Source organism: Leptopilina heterotoma, unplaced genomic scaffold (genome assembly GCF_015476425.1).
Source record: "Leptopilina heterotoma isolate Lh14 unplaced genomic scaffold, ASM1547642v1 Lhet_59, whole genome shotgun sequence".
NCBI classification, from domain to species: domain Eukaryota; kingdom Metazoa; phylum Arthropoda; class Insecta; order Hymenoptera; family Figitidae; genus Leptopilina; species Leptopilina heterotoma.
The window spans coordinates 258,858-284,206 of NW_025111133.1; the positions used below are offsets into that span (position 1 = coordinate 258,858).

At 21.6% G+C, this 25,349-nt stretch overlaps 2 protein-coding genes across 5 annotated transcripts in view; one reads left to right on the forward strand and one right to left on the reverse strand.

Moving 5' to 3' along the window:
• Positions 1-25,349, reverse strand: part of LOC122508999 (acid sphingomyelinase-like phosphodiesterase 3b) — a 271,059-nt gene that overhangs the window by 25,695 nt on the left and 220,015 nt on the right. The window lies entirely within an intron of this gene.
• LOC122509000 (glutathione S-transferase 1-1-like) overlaps positions 9,130-25,349 on the forward strand; it is a 223,658-nt gene continuing 207,438 nt past the window's right edge. Inside the window, exon 1 of the mRNA XM_043622717.1 lies at positions 9,130-9,329. Coding sequence (XP_043478652.1) covers positions 9,276-9,329 — 54 coding nt within the window. The 5' untranslated portion in view covers positions 9,130-9,275. The remainder of the gene's footprint in view (positions 9,330-25,349) is intronic.

Here is a 25,349-nt window from a genome sequence, read left to right on the forward strand (position 1 = left end):
TATTTATAAAAATATTTTATTACTTATAAAAGTAATTAAATTATTTCGAAAAAATTTATTAAAAATTTTGTAAATAATTGAATTCCTGTGAAATTTTGCCAAGAATTTTATTAAAATTTTTCTAAAATAATTGAATTTCCATGACGAATTTTATTATTTATAAAGATTGAAATTTTGACGAGAATTTTTTTTAAATTTTTGAACATAATTGAATTTCTGCGAAGAATTTTTATAACTTTTGAAAATAATTGAATTTCTGGAATCATTTGTAACTTTTCCAAAATTCAATTTTTTTTTAGTATTTTTAATTAAAATTCTTCTATCAATCTAGTATTTATGAAAATTTTAAAAATTATTCATTAAATAATTTATAAGTGATAATTTTTTGATAGTTCTCGAAAAATTAAGTTGTTTAAAAAGAAATTATTGTCAGAAATAGAAAAAATTGAAGGTTTTGTATTAAAATTCGGGGCAATTTCATAGTTTACGAGGCAAACAAAAAGGAAACAAAAATTCAGAATTTTCTCTTGAATTTTAAAAATTCAATTTTTTCCAGTACTTTTACTAAGAATCCCTGACTTTTTCCTGATTTCCCTGACCAATTTTAATTTCCCTGACCTGTGACAACCCTGCTATTATTTAAATAAAATATTTCGTCAATTATAATAGTATGACAATTTCGTTATTTCAAAAGACGCGCATTTTTACACCACCGGAATATCGTCGCAAAAAAAGTCAATATACTTGATAAATTCAATGTATAAATCTTTCAAAATTTTTTTATTATTTTATGCGACTGACTCGCCCATTCAATAACGGACCAGTTTGCGGTCAATATACCGTTGGAGCTTAAACCGCAAATGCAGTAGCACGTGTTGAGTACATTTATTGGTATAAATTTCACAGAACACTTTGTAATAATGTATGAAGTGTCAAAAATTTGTTCGGTTTTGATGTGCACATTACGGGGAAAATTCGATATTTTTTAAATTTTCTCTTGCCATCGAGAGAATTGGGACGTCACTCGCACAGGCACAACTTACTTTATATATAGAGAAAATCTTCAACTGACTTATTACACTACCTGGAGAGAATTTTATATTAACTGATTTCAAATTGAAGAGTGCGAAGAACACGAGAAAAATTACCATATGGGTACCAAACTCACATTATACAAAATATGGTTTATTTTAAAATCTTTTCTATCGACAATTTATTGTACAGGATTGCCACGAAAATTTAATTTTGTTTTTCCTTGACTTTTCGCTGATTTTAAGACAAAATTTTGACTTTTTCTCTGACCCTAGAGAATATTTTGATTCACTCTAAAAATTATTAACTACTCAAAAAAAAATGTTTTATTACATTTATTTACAAATTTCTTCAAAAGTAAAATTATTTGAAAACATCAATAATTTCTTTTTTAAATAAATATTTAATTATTATTTTTCCGTAGAAATTAAAATTCTTCACTACATTCAAATTCAAACATTTTTTTTTAAATTCAACAACTTATGAGAATATTTGTTATAAAACATGAAGATATCGATAACTCCGAGTCTTCGACTCGGAGTGATGGATTTCTTCATGTTTTATAATAATTAAAGATTGACCGACTGATAAAATCATAATTTTTGAAAAAGTTCTTATTTGAGAATTTTGAAAACTATTTGTTGTTTACAATTTAATTTTACCAAATTACGATTATTTAGAAATTCTTCAATTAACAATGTTTTAGAAAATAAAAACATTAAATAATTTTAAAAGAAATAGAATTAAAATTTTTAATTCTATTTTAATATTCAATTATTATCTAAAATTTTAACTGAAATTCACTTTTAAATCAATTTTTTTTAAAGAATGATACGAGAATTCAATTATTTAAATACTACAAACATAAATAATTTATTGAGTAATTGAAAGTTTCACAAAATTGAATTCTTATAAAGAATTTTAAGAACAAATTTTTAAATAATTGAATTCTTTCAACGAATTTTCATAAAATGCGATGAATTTTATTATTTATACAAATAACTGAGGTCCTGACAAGAATTTTAATATTTATAAAAATAATTGAATTCTTGCGAAGAATTTAAACAAAATTATTAAGAATAATTGTATTATTTGATGAATTTATTGAAATTGTATTAATATTAATAATAATTGAAATTCTGCGATAAGTTTGATTGTTTATGAAAAAATTATTAAATTCTTTTGAAGAATTTTATTAAAATTCTTAAAAATAATTGAATTCCTGAGAAGAATTTTCTTTACTTGTAAAAATAATTGAAATTTCCTAAGAAGCATTTTATTATTTATGAAAATAATTGAATTCTTGCGAAGAATTTCATTAAAATTGAATAAAATAAATGAATTATTTTGATAAATTTTACATTTGTAAAAATAGTTGAATTCTCATAAGGAATTTTATCAAAAAATTTTTAAATAATTGAATTCTTTGGAAAAATTTTGATAAAATTTTGTAGAATAATTACATTTTTCAAGGTATCCGATTAAAATTGTATTGAAAATAATTGAAATTCTGAGATTAGTTTTATTATTTAAGAAAATAATTATTGAATTCGTATAAAAAGAATTACATTATTTTTGAAAATAATTGAATCTCTGTAAAAAAAATTTATTATTTATAAAAATAATTTAATTATTGCGAAAAAATTTATTAAAAAATGTGTAAATAATTAAATTCCTGTGAAATTTTTATTACTTATGAAAATAATTAAATGTTTGGGTAGAATTTTATCAAAATTTTTTTAAATAATTGAATACTTTTGGAAAATTTTATTAAAATAATAGATATTGAAAATAATTGAATTCAGAAAAATAATTGAAATTTTGCAAAGAATTTTATTAAATTTTTTGAAAATAATTGAATTTCGATGAAGAATTTAAAGAAATTTTTTAAGAATAATTGCATTTTTCGTTGAATTTATTGTAAATTGTATTTATAATAATTGAAATTCTTCAATGAGTTTGATTGTTTATGATAATAATTGAATTCTTTTGAAGAATTTTATTAAAATTCCACAAATAATTCAATTCCTGAGAAGAATTTTCTTTATTTGTAAAAATAATTGAATTTCTAAGAAGGATTTTTTATTTATGAAAATAATTGAATCCCGGTAAACAGTGTAATAATATTATTTTTAATTAATAATAAAGTTTTTATTAATAAAATTGTGTTGCGGGTTCTCGAGAAAGGTGCCTAACAAGCAAGAAATTTCAGGTTAAGTTTATAACTTCTGGAGTAAAAATACATAAAGAGAAACAATTATTATGACAAATTATTACTGTTGAATTCTTCATTACATAAAATATTCAATAAGAACTTGTTTTTTAAGTTACATAATTATAAAGAATCGTTTAATCAAGATAAATTTAATACAAACATAATCTATAATTCGTTCGCTTCTTAGGTAACTTTCTTAGCAGTGTGTCACAAATAAATCAATTTAAAATTCAATAAATTATTTGACATGTAGTAAAGACTTAAACATCAGTTCCATATTATTATTTTTAAGTTTGCAATACAACTAAAACTGGATCATGGAATCATTAATAATGAAAGTGGTATGCTGTTTGGGTTGAAAATGTTCGATTGATAGGCACCTAAAGGCATCGACTTGTGATACAAGATATATCAATGCGGAAGCTCTTAAGCAAATTTTACCTTCCCTGCAAAACTTACGAATTTGCATTTTACATTCCTCGATGAATTAATCATCAATCTCAGTTTGATCGTTTCGAATTCGAATTAATATTTTATTAAGCAAATAATACAAATAGCGTACTTCATAAATACAAAAATAAATATAGGTAGTTTTTCTCTTTTATAGAATGAAAAATTAGATTTTTATTCTCTCTAATTTATTTAATTTTCTAATTCTGTGCCTCGATTTTATTAGTTTATTTGAAATCGATGTGTGTTATCTGGGCAAACAGGCAGTATTATATAATTCTTTTCAACAATACACGTTAATTTATTTCTCGTTTTCTAATTAGCTTTGTTGTAGGATCAAAACTAGATTATTCCAATCTATTTACGAATACGTCATTATCTATTTATTGTTGACATATAATTATAATCGATTGATTGTATAACTGCGAGTTGTGCAATTAAAAAGAAAGTTAAAAATCGCTGTTTCTAATTTAAAAATTCTTTCTTTTTTGTTTCTTTGGTGGAATATTAAACTCACGTGCAACTGTATAAGTTTTAAATATATATTAAGAAAAATGTTTTACACACGCAAATGTGAATAAAGCCATGTACCAATTATGTAAATTTACTCAGGACACCTTTATACATGTATTTCAATCGATAAGTGCACATTGGTGTTGTACCAGGATGCTTTGCTACTGGAGTTCATAGTAGAATTCTCTTTGAAGAAACCCCCTTAGGACTAGGTTCCTATATATATACAAGTAAATTTAACATATTCAGTATGTACATGTGAATACACCTCCTACCCTTTGTCTATGTTTCTTTATAGAAAAATTTCATAAATTTTTTAAAATCCTTCTACTCATTAGTTTGTGCTGAATGGTTAAAAAAAAAAATTTCTCGTGACATAAATTCGTAATTATCACTTTTAATAATTAAGTGTAATATACAAGCTGAGAATATTATTTGAATTGATAATTTTATGCTAATACTTCATTAGCATAAAATAAGTTGGTGAAAATTAGAACTATATAGAGAAGATAAAATTAATTTTCGAAACTTTGTAGTACCGTTATTAGACTATAATTATATGTGACGCGCTCCCAAGAAAGGTACCTAAGAAGCAAACGAATTATAGGTTGGGTTCGTGTTAGATTTGTCTTGATTAAAAGTTTATTTTCAATTATTTGAATTTGAAACCAATTTTTATTAAATATTTTGAATATAATGAAGACTTGAAAACCAACCATTTTTAATTAATATAATTGATTCTCTCTCTGTATTTTTACTTAAAAAATTTAAAACATAACCTCAAATTTTTAGCTTCTTAGATACCTTTCCTCAGAGCGTGACACATATTATATATTAATATAATGCCTATCAAGGAATTCTTTGGAATAAATGTATTATTATTATTAATCAATGAATTTAGTGAAGCTAATATTATGTTATAGTGAGGATGTATTACATTTCTGATATTTGTAACGCATTAAAGATCATAGATTCTTCTCTATACACAAGTGCCGGAGGCGAACTTATCGGATATACTGTGTGTTATCAAATGTATCAACTATCAGAGGTCAGCAAAATAGATATGAAACGAAAATTTCATTTCATCAACATTTCATTTTTAGTACAGTTGCTAAAAATTTCAAATTTTATACCAAGTGACATGTTTTATTACATTTGCAGTGTGTACAGTGTATATTTGATATTAAATATTATAGTTTGATGGACATTCGAAAAAGCTTCGCACTTTTTCTGTTAAAAAGAATATCTATAGTGATGAAAAAATGGAAAATTATAATGTGCCCTGCGGTGTTTGATTTTAATTTCTATTCTGAAGAATAGGGTAAACAATTTTTATTCCTATCCATCAAAAAAGTGTGCTTTTTAAGGTATATGAATAAGAAAAACGGGAAAACGGCTTATGAGAAAGAAAAGGATAGAGACAGCTTCTGTCTTTATTTTCGTATGCCCTCTGTTGAAAATTTTTAAAACTAACAGTATTACTACTTTTTTAGCCACTAAAATGTACTATTTCAGTTTTTTTTTTAAGAATTTCCTAGACTTTAAATTCGCTAACACTAGAAATAAAAAAAACTATTCTCAAAAATTATAATCAAATTCTTTAAAACGATTCAATTATTTTCAAAAAGTATTTGAAATTCTATTTTCAATATCTAGTATTTTCATAAAATTTCGCAAAAGAATTCACTTATTATTTAGAAAACAAATTGATAAAATTCATTCAAAATTCAATTATTTTCATAAATAATAAAATTTCTACAGAAATTCAATTAATTCAGAATAGCATTATTTACAAAAAATTTTGGAAAAAATCAATTATTAAAATTTGTATACAATTCTTCACAATAAGTCAATTACTTTCGCTAATAATAACATTTCTCGTGGAAATTCAATTTTTATAAAAATTTTTTGATTAAATTCTAAGCAAAAATTCAATTACTATCGCATAAATAATAAAATTCATCGAAGAATTTCGATTATTTTTAATACTATTTTAAATTAATTAATCGAAAAATTCAATTATTTCTCCAAATAAAATATTCCGCAAGAATTTAATTATTTAAAATAAAATTTTCATAATATTTATTTTATTTCGAAAAAGTTAATTTATTTAAAACATTGCTTATAAAATACCTATGAAGAATTCAATTATTTTTTAAAATAACAAAATTTTTGTATAGAAATTCAATTCTTTTTAAACATTTTAATAAAATTTTTCGCAATAATTCAATTATTTTCATAAATAATAAATTTCTTCTTATCAATTCAATTATTTATGAAAATTTTTAATAAAATTCTTAGCCACTGTTCAATTATTTTTAAAAATATTAGAATTTTTCACAGGAATTCAATTATTTTAAAATATTCCAATAAAATTGTTCGAAGGAATCAATTATTTTAAATACAATTTTAATTAAATTTTTTTAAAATAAATCAATTTTTCTTTCGGATTTTAATAAAATTCTTCCCAAGAATTGAATATTATTTACATAAATAATAAAATTCTTCTCAGGAATTCAAATATTTTTGAAAACTTTAGAAAAATTTTTAGCAACTATTCAATTATTTTCATAAATAATAGAATTTATCGCAGGATTTCAATTATTTTTAATACAATTTCACAGGAATTTCTAAAAAAAAATGTAATTATTCTTAAAAATTAAATTTCAATCCCTAGAAAAAATCAATTATTAAAAAAAAAATGTTTTCTTAGAATTCTTTGAAAGAATTCATTTATTTACAAAAATATTAGCATTTTTCACAGGAATTCAATTATTTTCAAATATATTATTAAAATTGTTGGAAAGAAATCCCAAGAATTCAATTTATTATTTACATAAATAATTTTTAAAAGATTTTAATTATGTCGATAAATAACCAAATTATTTCAGACAATTTAAGTATTTTGAGGGATTGTAATAAAATTCTTTGCGAAATTCAATTATTTTCATAAACAACAATATTCATCTCAAGAATTCAATTATTTTCATTAATAATAAAATTAATTGCAGAAGTTGAATTATTTTCAATACAATTTTAATCAACTTCCTCGAAAAATGTAATTATTTTTAAATATTTAATTAAAATACGTCAAATGAATTGAATTATTCAAAAATTTGTTGATAAAATTCTTTATGAGAATTATATTTTTTAGATTTAGGGAAAAAGTAAAAATTCTGTCAGGAAATAATGAAAAAATCAAGGAAAAACAAAATTAAAGTTTTGTTCCAATCCTGAATAAATAAATCAGTAGTAAAAGCATGTTTCGGTCAGACGAACGGATTATATTGGAAAACAAGAGGTTTAAAAATATTTAAGTAATTTAAGTAACTTTTTAAATTAGAAAAAGTCAAAGTTTTTGTAAGAATATCAAATTGAAACATTTACATAAATAATTCTTCGAAAGAATTCAATTATATCAATAAATAACAACATTATTCCCGAAAATTCAATTATTTTGATGCATTTTAATAAAATTCTTTGCAAAATTCAATTATTTTTATAAATAACAATATTCATCACAATAATTCAATTATTTTTAATATTAAGAAATTTTTTCTTAGAAATTCAATTATTTAAAAAAAAATTCTAATAAAATCGTTCGCAAGAATTCAATTATTTTCATAAATAATAAAATGCTTTTTAGGAACTCGATTATTTAAAAAAAAATTTAATAAAATACCACACAGACATTCAATTATTGTCAAAAATTGTAATTAAATTCTTTGTAAAATTTAATTATTTTAAAAAACTTTTCGTAATTCAATGATTTTCAATATTTACTATTTTTTTATAAAATTTTCAAACAGAATTCAATTTAAATTATAAATTCAATTTAAACATTTTTTGTAAAAATCTTCGTAAGAATTCGATTATTTTCATGAATAATAAAAATTTCTCAGGAATTGAATTATTTAATTTAGAATTTGCATAAAATTAGTCGAAAGAAATGAATTATTTAAAGATTTTTATAAAATTCTTTGCAAGAATTAAATTATTTTTATAAATATTTAAATTCTTTGACGAATTATAAAATTCGTTGCAGGATTTAAATTTATTAGCAGTAGGATAAGAAAGAAGTAAATATTTTCGATGAAAATTAGGAAAAAGTCCACCACAATGTTATCATTTATTGCATTATTTATACATTTATCACATGAATTGAAACCATTTAATTATTATAAACCATGTTTCGATTGAATTCATCAGTTTGCGTTATAGCGATTGAATATTCACAATGAACCAAGTGCAAGTGAAATGGTTAAAATGAATGCATATATATGTATGACACTGCGCACCTACATCAAGAATACGTTTTTCTGAAAAATAAAAGAAAGAGGAATAAAAAATGTTTACGTTTTTTAAGGTGACGAGTAAGGATGCATCGTGCATTCATATAAAAAAAAAGTTTACGCTGGTTGAATGTTTCAACCGCATGCATGTCTTCTCAGTAAATTCTATAAAATTATGAATGTACTTGTTGGTATAAAACGTCAGGCGTTGTATCCGGTTTACACTATTGTTAGAAACCGCTTTTCTGTTAGGTATTTCTTTTTCATATTTTAATTAATGGCGTTCTTTTAGAAAAATATTATATTAAATAGAAATCGCAAACATGACGCATTTGCATGGACTTTTTAAAAATAAATGATGTTCATTTATTTTAGGAGAGAGAGAGAGAGAAAAATGTTGTCAGTACTATTGTAATTTCTTGAATATGAGTCAAATTTTATTAAAAATCAAATAATGTAATATTCATTCACAAATTAGGGGTCATCCATATATTAAATCATTTTTAATTCCAAATTTTTATTTTTACAGGTGAATTATATCGTCAGAGTGCTCGAAATAAATCCGCGATCAAGAGACAAGTGGAATTTTTTTTATTTTTTGTCGGCTTTTCTGAAAATTGATGTTTTTTTTAGTTAAATTCGGGAGTGATCGAAATAATTAAAACCGCGGTCGTATTTTATTCTAAAAAGAGTTGTTTTTTCACAGTTGACGCGCAATTCGGGTGTGTTCGAAATTTTTATAACCGCGAGTGTGATTTTTGTGCCCCAAAAAGATGACCACGCACCAGGATGGAGATCGGCTACAGACGGAGGCTGAAAATTATAAGGTTAGAATAATTTTATTGTAATTATAATTTTAAGGCTTTGCACTCCTCTACTAAAACCTACTATTTACTACTTTTTTTACGTTATGCTACTATTTGGGTACCTTTTTCAAAGTTCAGCCAATTATAGCTACTAATTCTGTTTTTTTTTTGAGAATTTCCACTACTTTAAATTCGCTAAGAAATCAAAAAACTATTTTCGAAAAGTATAATAAAATTCTTTAAAACGATTCAATTATTTTCAAAAAATATTCGAAATTCAATTATTTTCAATATTTAGTATTTTCATAAAATTTGGCAAAAGAATTCAATTATTTAAAAGAAAATTGATAAAATTCATCCAAAATTCAATTATTTTCATAAATGATAATATTTCCACAGGAATTCAATTAATTTAGAATAGCATTTTCAAAAAAATTTCAAAAAAATCAATTATTTAATGAAATTTTTATACAATTCTCCGCAATAATTGAATTACTTTCACTAATAATAACATTTTTCATGAAAATTCAATTATTTAAAAAAACGTTTGATAAAATTCTAAGCAAGAATTCAATTATTTTCATGAATAATTAAACTCATGGAATAATTTCAATTATTTTAATACTATTCTAATTTAATTATTCGAAAAATTCAATTATTTTCACAAATAAAATTGTCCACAAGAATTCAATTATATTTAAAATAAAATTTTTAGAATGTTTATTATATTTCGAAAACTTTAATTATTTAAAACAATGTTTAGAAAATTTTTATATAGAATTCAATTATTTTCAAAAAAATAACAAAATTTTTCACAGAAATTCATTTCTTTTTAAATATTTTAATAAAATTTTTTTCAATAATTCAATTATTTTCATAAACAATAAAATTCATCTCTCAGGAATTCAATTATTTTGGAAAATTTTAGAATAATTCTTAGCAACTATTGAATTATTTTCAAAAATATTAGAATTCATCGCAGTATTTCAATTATTTTGAAATATTTTAATAAAATTGCTCGAAAGATATCAATTATTTCAAATACAATTTTAATTTTAAAGTCTTTTGAAATAATTCAATTATTCTTTTAGATTTTAATAAAATTCTTTCCAAGAATTCAATTATTTACATAAATAATAATTCTTCAAAAGAATTCAATTATTAAAGATAAATAACAAAATTATTCCCGAAAATTTAATTATTTTGAGGTATTTTAATAAAATTCTTTGCAAAATTCAATTATTTTTATAAATAAAAAAATGTTTCTCAGGAATTCAATTATTTTTGAAAATTTAAAAAAAAATTCTTAGCAACTATTCAATTCTTTTTGTAAATTATAAAATTCATCGCAGGATTTCAATTATTTTTAAATAAAATTTCACAGGAATTGCTCAAAAAATGTAATGATTCCTAAAAATTTAATTTACATTTTTCGAAAAAATCAATTATTTAGAAAAATGTTTTTTTATTAATTATGTCGATAAGTAACAAAATTATTCTCTAAAATTCAATTATTGTGAGGCATTTTAATAAAATTCTTTACAAAATTCAATTATTTTTGTAAGTAACAATATTCATCAAGAGAATTCAATTATTTTTAAAAATAATAAATTTCTTCTTGGAAATTCAATATTGTTTTAAAAAATTATAATAAAATCGTTCGCAAGAATTCAATTTTTTTCATAAATAATAAAATGCTTTTTAGGAATTCAATTATTTTCAAAAGAATTTATAAAATACCACACAGACATCCAATTATTGTCAAAAATTTGAATATAAAATTCTTGGTAAAATTTAATTATTTGTAAAAACTCTTCGCAATTCAATGATTTTCAATAACTACTATTTTCATAAAATTTCTAAACAGAATTAAATTATTTTTATGAATAATTGAAATTTCGCAGGAATTCAATTATTTAAATTAGAATTTGCCTAAAATTGTCGAAAGAAATCAATTATTTAAACATTTTTTTAAAATTCTTTGCAAGAATTAAATTATTTTTATAAATATTTAAATTATTTCATAAATAATAAAATATAATAAAATTCGTTGCAGGAATGCAATTTATCAGCAGGATTAGAAAGAGGTAAATATTTTTGATGAAAATTAGGAAACAGTCAGGATAATAAAATATAGAATGGAATTTTTGGCAGTTTTGTGAAGTTTCTAAAACGAGTTTTTCGGTCGTCAAGTTTAATTTTTCGATGGCTACTTTTTTACTACTTTTTTTAGTTTGAAAGCTACTTTTTGCTACGTTTTTAAAATTAATTATCGAGTGCAAATTCTGAGCTTTATATACGTGACGCACGCTCTGAAGAAAGGTATCGAAGAAGAAAAAAATGTGAGGTTATTTTTGTAATTTTTTGAATGAAAATACTTTTTATTTTATTGTTTTGAATAAATGAAATTCATTTTTACTATATGAAACACTTGTTTAAGTCTTCATGCGATCCAAAATATTCGATAAAAACTGACTTTAGTTTTATATAATGAAACAAAAAGTTTTAATTAAGGTGAAAATGACACAAACATAACCTTAAAATACTTTTCGGTATCTTTCTTCAGAGTCACATTTTCATTTAAAGCACAAACATCAATGCTTTTAAATAAAAAAATCAAACATTTATTTTAACAAAAATATAAAGATATTCAATTCAATTCAAATATTCTTTCCCGTGAATTTTTTTTTGATAATTACTGAAATTTCTGTTGTGAATTTTACTACCTATATAATTTCTGATAATTTGCTGCATATATGTTAGTCGTATTATATATTACGCGGTCATATAAAATTGTAATGGATATATATGTTCATATATCATGCAAGAGTGACGCTTAGATGTTGTATAAGTGCCACGAGGGAGATAAAGCTAATGAGAACGTAAAAACTAAAAATTTCTATTTTTATAAGCATTTTAAAGTATTTATCAAACTACTTTTTATGCTGCTTTATATAAATTGTCAAATTCGCTGTGTTGATTTTTATTATTGGCACTAAAATGAATAGCCACATTGCAAATGCAAATCAACATTTTAAACTTTTTTTTTTTTAATGTCATAGATAAAAAAAAGTCTACATTATTGTTGATCTTTTTTTTTTAGTAAAGATGAAAAAGTTTCAAATTAAAAAAAAAAAAAAAAGAAAGAATAGTCGTTTCCACTTATATTGTGAATATGCTTGTATGTTTGCTTTGTTCTCAAAAACAATGTGTGAGAAAACAATGAATTTATAAAAGCATTTCATTTGTGAAGTAATGAACTCAAAAGCTTGTATAATATAAAGGGTAAAATCTGTCAGTAGGCCTTTTTGTATTTACTAAGCTTTAAAGATGTTTCTAAAAATTGAATCCTTTTTTTTTTGTTGAAATATTTCGTCAGTGGAAAATATCTCCAGAAGATAGAGATGGAAAAGAAATTTTTTTTATAAGCAAACATTATGTATATATACACATATATGAAGACCAAAACGTCTGCATAGCCAGAGATCTTTCCGCAAAAGTAGAAATAGTATATCGTGTGTCAACACGTAATTTTTTAGAAGCCACAACTTTCCAGGACACTCAGTTCTGTAAGATGATACTTAAAAGTAAAAAAATAAAAATAAAGGAGAATAAAATAAACAACAGTCGACCTGAAATCCAGGTTGAAAAATATACGTTGAAAAAAAGTAGAGTGCGTGTGTACATACATACATACATGTTTATATGATTATGCGAGTAGTCTGCGCAAAGGCACTTAATGAAATTAATTTTGCGGCTAGGTCGCTACATATTTGTGAGATAATATTTAACAAAGACCAGTAAACATTTATGTGGAAGAACAGGTACACAAAAGAATAAATCTTTTAGAAACGGGGCAAATTAAGAACTACTTGAAACTCGACAAGTGAAATGAACCAAATTCAATAGCCAGCAATTATTGCAAAAGCACTCTCTAGCGAAATAATTATACTTAATTATAAAATCATTATGTTCTGTTTCAGTTCGAATTTCTATTGTGGAAAATAATAAATTGTAAATAGGTTTTGGTTTCTATTTTTATTTTTATTAAAACAATGTTTATATTTATCTTTTTAATTGCTGTTAAAAAAAACTGTGATATTTAATATCTTCAATAAAAATCTATTGGAAATATTTCATATCACAGTTTTTTTTTAAGGATATCAAAATTGAGACAATTCAAAATGTTGCTTCGCAACAATTTCGATACGTTTTTTGTCTCAATTTTGATAGGCTTAGAAAAACTTTAATTTTTTCTAATCTAAAAAGTTACTTAAATTACTTAAATATTTTTAAACCTCTTGTTTTACAATATAATCCGTTCGTCTGACAGAAACATGCTTTTACTAATAATGATCTATTTATTCAGGATTGTCACAAAAATTTAATTTTGTTTTTCCCTGATTTTTCCATGATTTTCTACGACAGAGTTTTTACTTTTTCCCTGAATCTAAAAAATATAATTCACATTCAGAATGTTATCAACAAATTTTTAGATAATTGAATTCTTTTGACGTATTTTAATTAAATATTTAAAAATAATTACATTTTTAGAAAAAGTCGATTAAAATTGTATTAAAAATAATTGCAATTCTGCGTTTGAATTTTATTTCTATAAAAAAAATTGAATTCTTGCGAACGATTTTATTAGTATTTTTTCAAATAATTGAATTTCCAAGAAGAAATTTATTACTTTTAAAAATAATTGAATTCTTGTGATGAATATTGTTATTTATGAAAACAATGGAATTTTGCAAAGAATTTTATTTAAATGCCTCAGAATAATTGAATTTTCAGGAATAATTTTGTTATTTATCTTTAATAATTGAATTCTTTTGAAGAATTATATTTATGTAAATAATTGAATTCTTGGGAAGAATTTTATTAAAATCTAAATGAATAATTGAATTATTTCAAAAAGAATTTAATTAAAATTGTATTCAATTGATTTCTTTTCAACAATTTTATTAAAATATTTGAAAATAATTGAAATCCTTTGAAAAATTGTAATATTTTTGTAAATCATTGAATTCTTTGAAAGAATTTAAAAAAAAAACATTTTTTTAAATAATTGATTTTTTCGAGGAATTGAAATTAAATTTTTATGAATAATTACATTTTTTGAGCAATTTCTGTAAAATTGTATTAAAAATAATTAAAATCCTGCGATTATTATTTATGAAGATAATTGAATTCCTGGGAATGATTTTATCAGTATTTTTTTAAAATAATTGAATTTTCAAGAAGAAATTTATAACTTTTGAAAATAATTGAATTCTTGTGATGAATATTGTTATTTATGAAAGTAATTGAATTTTACAAAGAATTTTATTAAAATGCCTCAAAAGAATTGAATTTTCGGAAATAATTTTGTTATTTATCGATATAATTGAATTCTTTTAAAAAATTATTTATGTAAATAATTGAATTCTTGGGAAGAATTTTATTAAAATCTAAATGAATAATTGAATTATTTAAAAAAAAATTTAATTAAAATATTTGAAAATAATTGAATTCCTGTGAAAAATTCGAGTATTTTTGTAAATAATTGAATTCTTCTAAAGAATAAAAAAAAAAACATTTTTTAAAATAATTTATTTTTTCGAGGAATTGAAATTAAATTTGTAAGAATAATTACATTTTTTTTAGAAATTCTTGTGAAATTGTATTAAAAATAATTGAAATCCTGCGATGAGTTTTATTATTTATGAAAATAATTGAATTCTTTTGAGCAATTTTATTAAAATTTTCTCAAAAATAATTGAATTCCTAAAAAGAATTCTATTATTTATAAAAACAATTGAATCTTTGTAAACTTTTATTATTTATAAAAATAATTGAATTATTGCGAAGAAATTTATAAAAAATTTGTAAATAATAATTGAATTCCTGTAAAATTTATATTATTTATAATTAATTATCAATTTTTATTAGAAAATTCCACTAGAATTTAATTATGTAAATACAAAAATAAATAATTTATTGAATTATTGAATGTTTCTTAAAATTAAATTTATATAAAGAATTTTATTAACAAATTTTTAAATAATTGAATTCTTTTGACGAATTTTAATAACATTTTTAAGAACAATTATATTTTTTTGAGTAATTTATAAAAAATATGTAAATAATTTAATTTTTATGAAATTTTTATTATTTATGCGAAAATAATTAAATATTTGCATAGAATTTTATTAAAATAGGTAGTAGATATTGGAAATCATTAAATTATTTATAAAATAAAGAAATGTTGACCTACATTAAATTTTATAATACACCTGTTTACAATTCAATTTTATTAAATTTCGATGAATCGGAAATTTTTGAATCAATTGTATTTTAAATATATAGAAAATGCAAATAATCTCAATGAAATTTGAAGGAAAATTTTTAAAAACAATTAGTTGTAAAGAATTGTTAATTAAAAGTATTAAAAATACAGATTTTCAAAGATTTGAATTTGAAACCTTTTCAAAATTTAATTATTTTTTACTGTTTGAACCAAAAAAAAATTTTCTCTATTCTTTTCTAATTTTTTTTCTAATAATATTCAGAGAATTAATTTCTAAATTAATTATTTTTAATAATTAAATAAAAAAATTCAACTGGTTTCATAAGAATTTGAATTAAAATTTTTCAAAAAACTACGTTCAATAAAATTTCTGATTAAATTCGTGCAAAATTCAAATTTCCTAAAATTTCAAATAGAGACGTTTTAAAATTCAATTAGTTATGAAATTTAAATGGAATTCATATGAAATTGAATTATTTTTGGAATTTTAATGTAAAACTGTTTATTAAATAATTTTAAAGTATTGATTTTAGAATATTTCTTTAAGAATTAAATTCTTTGAAGTAAATTGAATTTCATAATCTGTAAAGTTAAAATATTGTCAGAAATAAAGAAAATTATTGTTGTTTTGATTTTTTTATGATTTCAAAGTTTATAGGCAAGACAAAAAGAAATTTAAGAAGAATTAATTCTTTTTAGTATTTCCAAAGCTTTGTAGACACAAAAATTTAGAATTTTCTTATGAATTCTAAAAATTTAATTTTTTACAACATTTTGAATAAAATTCCCAGAATTTTTCCTGATTTTCCTAATACTTTCCCCGACTAAATTGATTTAAATGAAATTGACTAAATTTGCTCTCTAAATCTGAATTAGTTGAAAATAAATAATTATTAATTAAATCGTGGCTGACTTTTTGCTTCTGCAATTGGTAAAAAATAACTAATTATTGGTAGATAATTACTAAGTATTAGTAAATAAATAACTAAAATTTTGACTAAAAATTGTCAAAATTTCACTACTTGAATTATGTTACAAAATTTTTTAGTTATTTTACATAACCTGAAAGTGAATTCAACTAAATAATTAGTTTTTATTAAAAATATTTCATTAGTAAAATATTACTATTTAAATCAATGATTGACTTTTTACTATCAAATTAGTTATTATTAACTAATTCAAATTTAGAAACTGAATCCCCTGATTCCTCTGATCTGTGGCAACCTTGTTATTTAAAAAATTTTTTTTTATCTTGAATCGACTGAAACCACTTTTTTGCTTAGGTCTGCAATAATGTTTTACATTTTTTTCTTCTTCACTGATTTGGCCCAGATATACGGCAAATAGTTCATATGGGGTGTTTTAGAAAATAGTTATGTAACGCTCGACCCAACCTGTCGACTATCATTCAATATTCCAATAAATATATAACAGAATGTAAAGATTCGAATATATATATTCGCAAGAGAGGCGTGTACACGAAATTTCTCAAGACACGTATAAATGTATAAAAAAAATATATAAACATATATATAAAATCTCGTTTGCATCGTTATAGTAAGGCAGTCAGTCACGTTGAAAATAAAAACATCGAAAGTTTGTATTTCCTAATAATCAATATATTGATTTCCGAAACCCGCTGACATATGAACGTGTATTATTTCGAGATATATTATTTCTTTTGAATACTTTTAAGAAATAGGTACATATTCAAATATATTTGAAGCAAATAAATTATTAATAAGCGTAATGTACTTTAGAGTAATAATCTGTCAGTAATAATTTACGCTTGTCAGGAGTAAATCTGGAAAATCGATGCGGATTTCAGAGATTTTAGCGAGAGAGGGGAGTTTCTATTTGAAATACACTTCGGTTTTGCGTATATTTTACATTTCATATTTTACTTTATAGTATATTTTCGCTTTGTTTATATAAGCGTCAATAATTTCTCGTTGATTAATAATTATTTAAATAATTTTCAATTGATTGATTGTTCAAAGCATGCATTAAAAAAAGGGGAAACATACAATATCGGACAAAATTGTATGCCCACCTAGTTTTTTTTTACTGCAAAAAAGGAATTTATTTTCTAAAATTAGTTAAAACATTAAACATTTTTCAACTTTTTTACTCAGTCAAGAAAGTTCTGTAGAATTTTACTAGAATTGTTCTATAGAATAATTTTACAAAAATTCTAGTGAATTAACAGGATGTCTACTAACCGGGAAATCCAGGAAATAGCCGGAAATTTAATTTGACCGGGAAAAACCGGGAATAAGCCAGGAATTTTATGCCAAACCGGGAATTTTTTTACCAAATTAAAAAAAGTTTTATTATTTTAATTTGTTTTTAAAACATCGCTTTTTATTTCAATTTTTATAGATATTTATACTGTTCTTTACATTTCAATTAGTTAAAAATAATTAATTTGATAGTAAAAAATCTGTCACTGATTCAAATATAGTAAGTAAATAAATTTTAAAAAAATTATCGAATTAATACAAAATTTTGTGAAATTCAACTGAAAATAATTAAATTAAAGAATTTCATTAAAAACTTTTTAACAAATCGAATTTTCAAAGTATTTTAATTTAATAATAATTGATAAAGAATTGAATTTTATAAAGAGTCACATTCTAATGTATTCATGTTTCTTAGTGCGAAGATTAATAATTAAAATTTGTATTAGTTAATTTAAAGAAAGATAAACACTTAAAATTTTTTAATAAAATTGAATTTTCGCAAAATTTTCTTGAAAATTCTGAAAAATAGGATTTTTAAAATTTTTCAATTCTATTGTTTCAAGATAATTGAATTTTTATAAACAAATAATTGAAAATTTTTGAAATAATTGAAATTTCTTTACATTCTATTAAAAATAATTAAATTCTTTGAAGAATTTTATTTAAATTTTTCGAAAATAATCAAAAAAAGTTAGTCACCGTAATTATATAATTTTATTTTTAAACATTTCTTCGCAATATATTCAGTTATTTTCATAAATAGTCAAACTCATTGCAGAATTTCAATTATTTTTAATCAAATTCCTTCAAAAAATGTAATTATTCTTAAAAATTTTATTAAAATTTGTCGAAAGAATTCAATTATTTCCATAAATAGCAAAATTCTTCATATTTACAAAATTCTTTTGAATATTATTTAAAAAAAAAATTCTTCAAAAGAATTCAATTATTTTTAGAAATTTTTATAAAATTCTAAAAAACAATTCAATTATTTTCAAAAGTAATAAAATTCTTCGCAGAAATTCAATTATTTTTAAAAATTCTCAAAATTTCAATTATTTTTATAAATAAATAAATTTTTCCCCATAATTCAATTATTTTAAAAAATTTTAATAAAATTCTATATGCAAACATTTAATTTTTTGCGTAAATAATAACATTTTCTGGAAGGATTCAATTACTTTTATAAGTTGTAAAATTCTTTGTAGAAATTCAATTATTATCAATACATTTTAATAAGATTGAATTTATCAAATTTTCAATTATAATTATGAAGAGACAAGATTGTTTTAAAAAATTGAAAAATTTCTTTGTTTAATTTAATTATTTTCCAAATTTTTAATTAAAATTATTAAAAAAACATTATTTTCAAAAAATTTAAAGAAACTCGTCAAAAGAATTTAATAATTCATAACAATTTTTTGAAGTCATTTGTAGATTTATTTATGTTTGAAATCAAATAAATTTTAATTTGATGAGAAAGAAAACCGGGAAAAATTTGGACAAAGCCAAGAAAAAACCGGGAATTTTGTTGAATGAAAATAGTAGACACTGTTCTATAGAATAATTTTACAAAAATTTTAGTGAATATTCTGTATAATTTTACTAGAACAATTCAATAGAATTTCTACATGAATTCTAGTAAATGTAAATTTGTTTCGTTTTAGTTATAAAATTTTATTTTAATATTATTAATTACAATAGTAAATAAATTGTAAATAATTCTTAATAATGGATAGAGTTAAAGAAAATAGCTTTAAAATAAGTTCCAAACGTTAAGAGAAATTGAATTTTAGTTTAAAATTTTGAATTTACAAAACAATTGCAAATTAAACAATTTTTATGATACATTAAGATTAGGATAATATATTTTAGAAAATTAATTACTTTTTGCGATGAAAAAAAAAACGGAGTGGACTGACAATTTTGGCGGATACTGTACAATTAATGTACTTTTGCTTGTAGAGGCCAATCAAGTTCTTTCAGTTTTCAATGAGTGAGAGACTTTAAAACAAAACACTAGTTTAAAAACATTTGTTTTCAAACTGGGTGAATCGCTTGAGTAAACAATAAACAATAACGATTTCATGAGCATAAAAAACCAATCACGCGCTGTTGAATCGTGTGAGAAAAATTGCAAAAGAAACAAACCCAATGTATATACAATTTTCTTGTTGTCATTTGTTTTAAAATAATTTTAAATTCATATTTTTTACTCAATATTTATTAGCTACACTTTTTACAAATAAACATTAAATACAAATAAAGTTTAAATACAAATAAACTTTAAATACAGATAAACTTTAAATACAGATAAACTTTAAATACAAAGAAACATTAAATACAAATAATTCTAAATGCAAATAATTCTAAATACAAATAAACATTAAATACACATAAACACTAAATAAAAATAAACATTAAATACAAATAAACATTTATTTTTAAAATTAATAATAAAATTTAATAATTTAAAAAGAAAATATACAGAAGCTTTTTTTTATGTAAAACAGACATTTTTTATTTCTAAGAACAATAGCGTTAACTCTAAAACTGTTTATGAATGCAACTAAATCAATAGAAACGACAGAAAAAAAACGCTTTAAAAATCCTGAGAGCAACGACAGCAAAGATTTTTGTCATAAAAAGTTTTGTTAAATAAAATCATAAAAAGTTAGTTTTATGGACCGAAACGCGTAGTTTTGCACGTAGTAACTTTGCAGAGTTATAGTATTTATGCAACTTTGGTATATATACACAAACAATTGGTCTCAGGTGGCACTTGAGGCAAACATGTCAATTGTCAAATTTAAAAAGTTTAGAAGGTCCTATCTTCTATTTGTCAACGTAAATTGCTGATATATATTTTAAGTTTTGATTATTTTAGATATCTGTTGTTCATTCATGTACTGGTGGCGGACTTTATTTTTATTTCTTATCAGGTCTCGGATGATATATGACTTTTTAAAAATATTTTTTACTATTTTTGAAAATTCGATTATTTCTGAAAATTCTTAATATTTTCTTCCTATTTTCTATCAGTAGATAAACAATTTAATAGTATATTATTTTGAAATTTTGTATAGTCTTCATGAAGTTCCTAAGAAAATTAATTAATTTATATTGACCATCAGTATTATCATTGTGATAAAATTTTGCAATTATTTTTGCAATTTAACTACTTTTCATAGTTACCTGAATTTTAAATTTTCAAGTACTAGTACATAAAAACTAGTAAAATTAGTGAAATTAGTAAAATAATAAATTAAAATTGTAAAATTAATTATACAAATATTAACTAAAAGAGTAATTACTTGAACTATTTTTCACTTTACTGCCCAGCAGTAGTTAAATTTCGATAAAAAATTTTGTTTCAGTGTAAAATGCAAATTATGGGCATGATCCTTGTATATACAATATTAATTTTTAACATCATCATTATAATTAAGATGATTTTTTCCACATGAATTGGTTCTTGAAAATAAAACGAACTTATTACTTTTTCGGTTTTAATGAGTCATTTGGAGAAGCTCATTGCCAAGATTCATTTGAATGCTAATATGAAGAGTTATAAAGCTGACTCTGAGATTATAAATATAGAACGTTGAAGGGCAAAGGGAAGGAAAATGAGAGTTGAAAAATATGAAAGAACAGATCATAAAAATTATTAGCAGTTAAATTTTAATAAAAAAGTAATGATTCCGGAGTTATAAAAGTTTCTATATACCTGTATTTAATTGGATGTATTATACTCGGTAATTAATACTTGCGCGATACTAATTCCTTTATATTAGTGCTATATTATTGTAATTTTAATTATTTTATTATTGGAATATTAATTTATAAGTATTGTGTTGTTTTGTAACTCATATTATTTTAAAATTATTCTAAAAGATGATTTTGAGAAATGCTTGTAATTCTTGTGATTAGAAAATACTTTCGCAGACTTCGCACTCATCTACTAAAACCTACTATTCACTACTACTACTACTTTTTTACGTTATGCTACTATTTGGGTACTTTTTTTAAATTTCAGCCACTAAAAGCTACTATTTCTGTTTTTTTTTGAGGATTTCCACTACTTTAAATTCGCTAAAACTAGAAATAAAAAAACTATTCGAGAAAATTATAATCAAATTATTTAAAACAATTCAATTATTTTCAAAAAATATTCGAAATTCAATTATTTTCAATATCTAGTACTTTCATAAAATTTCGCAAATTAATTCAATTTAAAAAAAATTGATAAAATTCATCCAAAATCCAATTATTGCCATAAATAATAAAATTTCCACAGAAATTCAATTAATTTAGAATAGCATTTTCAAAAAAATTTTGGAAAAAATCATTTATTAAAATTTTTATACAATTCTTCACAATAATTCAATTACTTTCACTAATAATAACATTTTTCGTGAAAATTCAATTTTTTAAAAAATTTTTGATAAAATTCTAATCAAGAATTCAATTATTTTCATAAATAATAAAACTCATCGAAGAATTTAAATTATTTTATATTAATTAATCGAAAAATTTCATTACATTTCGAAAAAATTAATTATTTAAAACAATGTTTAAAAAATTCTTATGAAGAATTCGATTATTTTCAAAAATAACAAATTTTTTTACAGAAATTCAATTCTTTTTCAACATTTTAATAAAATTTTTCACAATAATTCAATTATTTTCTTAAATAATAAAATTCTTCTCAGAAATTCAATTATTTTCATAAATAATAAAATTTATTGCAGGATTTCAATTATTTTTAATAAAATTTTCCAGAAATTGTTTAAAAAATGTAATTATTATTAAAAATTTAATTTCAATTCCTCGAAAAATCAATTATTTACAAAAATATTAGAATCTATAACACAGGAATTAAATTATTTTTAAATACTTTAATAAAATTGTTCGAAAGAAATTAATTCTTTTAAATACAATTTTAATTATATTTTATTAAAATAATTCAATTATTCATTTAGATTTTAATAAAATTCTTCCCAAGAATTCAATTATTTATATAAATAATTCTTTAAAAAATTCAATTATCTCGATAAATATCAAAATTATTTCCGAAAATTCAATTATTTTATTGGAAATTCAATTATTTTTGAAAATTTTTAAAAAATTCTTAGCAACTGTTCAATTATTTCTATAAGTAATAGAATTCATCGCAGGTTTTCAATTATTTTTAATATAATTTTACAGGAATTGCTAGAAAAATCTAATTTCAATTCCTGGAAAAATCAATTATTTAAAAAAATATTTTTTTAAATTCTTTGGAAGAATTCACTGATTTACAAAAATATTAGAATTTTTCACAGGAATTTAATTATTTTCAATTATTTTTATAAAATTGTTGGAAAGAAATCAATTATTCATTTAGATTTTAATAAAATTCTTCCGAAGAATTCAATTATTTACATAAATAATTTTTTAAAAGAATTCAATTATATCGATAAATAACAAAATTATTTTGGAAAATTCAAATATTTCGAGGCATTTTAATAAAATTCCTTGCAAAATTCAATACTTTTATAAAGAACAATATTCATCATAAGAATTCAATTATTTTTAAAAGTAAGAAATTTTTTCTTGGAAATTCAATTATTTTTGTAAAAATTCTAATAAAATCGTTTACAAGAATTCAATTTTTTTCATAGATATATACATAATAAAATTGAAACGCAGATTTTCAATTATTTTTAATACAATTTCAATCGATTTCCTCGGAAAATGTTATTATTTTTTAAATATTCAATTAAAATATGTCAAAAGAATTTAATTATTTAAAAAATTCGTTGATATAATTCTTAATGAGAATTGTATTTTTTAGATTTAGGGAAAAAGTAAAAATTCTGTCAGGAAATTATGAAAAAATCAGGGAAAAACAAAATTAAATTTTTGTGTCAATCCTGAATAAAAAAATCAGTAGTAAAAGCATGTTTCGGTCAGACGAACGGATTATATTGGAAAACAAGAGGTTTAAAAATATTTAAGTCATTTTTTAGATTAGAAAAAATCACAGTTTTTTTAAGGATATCAAATTGAGACAAAAAAAACGTATCAGAATTGTTGCGAAGCAACATTTTTTATTCTTTTTTTTTTCGTAATTTTATATTCTTAGAAAAATTGTGATATTAAATATTTTCAATGGAAATAATTAAAAAAATAAACAAACATTGTTTCATAAAAATAAAAACCAGTGAAGTGTCTAAAACGAGTTTTTTTGTCGTCAAGTTAAATTTCTCGGTAGCTACTCTTTCACTACTTTTTTTTTAGTTTTCAAAGTTACTTTTTTTGATACTTTTTTAAAATTAATTGTCGAGTGCGAAATCTGCTTTCGTTAAATTATTATTTTATTCGTTCTCTCTAAATTTGAATTAGCAAAAATGTTTACTAATTTGAATTAGTGACTGACTTTTTGAATTTGAATTAGTATATTTTATTAATAAATTAGTACACGGAAAAAAATGTTTACCTGGAACAGCGATAAGTTTCTCTAAAATAGCGAAAGTCTTAACTGAAACAACTAAAAATTTGGCTAACCCAGTGAAATTTATAGCTGTTCCAGGTGAATATTTTTTTCCGTGTAGAAATAACTATTTATTAGATTAAATTTACTAATTGGAAAGCAAATAGTCAATCGTCTAATTTAAATTAGTGACTGACCTTTTGCTTTTAAATTAGTAAATTTTACTAATAAATATAAATTAGTAGAAATAACTATTTATTACTAAAATTTAGTAATTCAAAAGCAAACAGTCAGTCACTTTTTCAAATTTGTAAACATTTTTACTAATTTAAATTTAGAGAGTTTATTTTTATAATTTGTTATAAAATTTCTATTTTTTATTAGTAGCTGTTGGGTAATTCATAAATAATACAATTCGTCGCGTTGGAAAAGAAATTGTTATTTTTAATTTTTCCTATACAATATAATAAGACGCTATTCTCTATATATATATATATATACGATAAAGTTGTATTTCTTTGGGCATTTCATTCCGAGTAGAATTGTGATTGAAATCTTTCTATATCTTTTTATCGGGCAACCAACTAGGGATTCGATGTCTCTTATCAGGAGGTACAGTGATCCGTGACGTAACAGTACCTAATCGTATTTCCAATCTTTTCATAGGTCAGTCCGATAAAAGCTTTACCGTTGAAGATTCTGGACAGAAAATCACGATTGGAACCACGAAGAGTTTTTTCAGGTTTTCCAGAATCGAGAATGATCGGGTATTTTCAACTCGAATAACATTTTTCTCTATACAGTGATACAAATGGCGTTTAGAATTGACAAAAAAATCTATAATAATGCAGATAAATCCTTTTGTTTTTTTCGAATAATCGTTTTTGTTTTTACAAATGAAAAAAAAAAAAAAATAATAATAGTCTTTCTTAACAATTTATATTCCACTGTCAGAGAAAATTTCTCTAGAGTGCCAAATTATTATATCAATTATGTAAATGGAAGATTTGTGAAAAAGATCATGTCCGTGA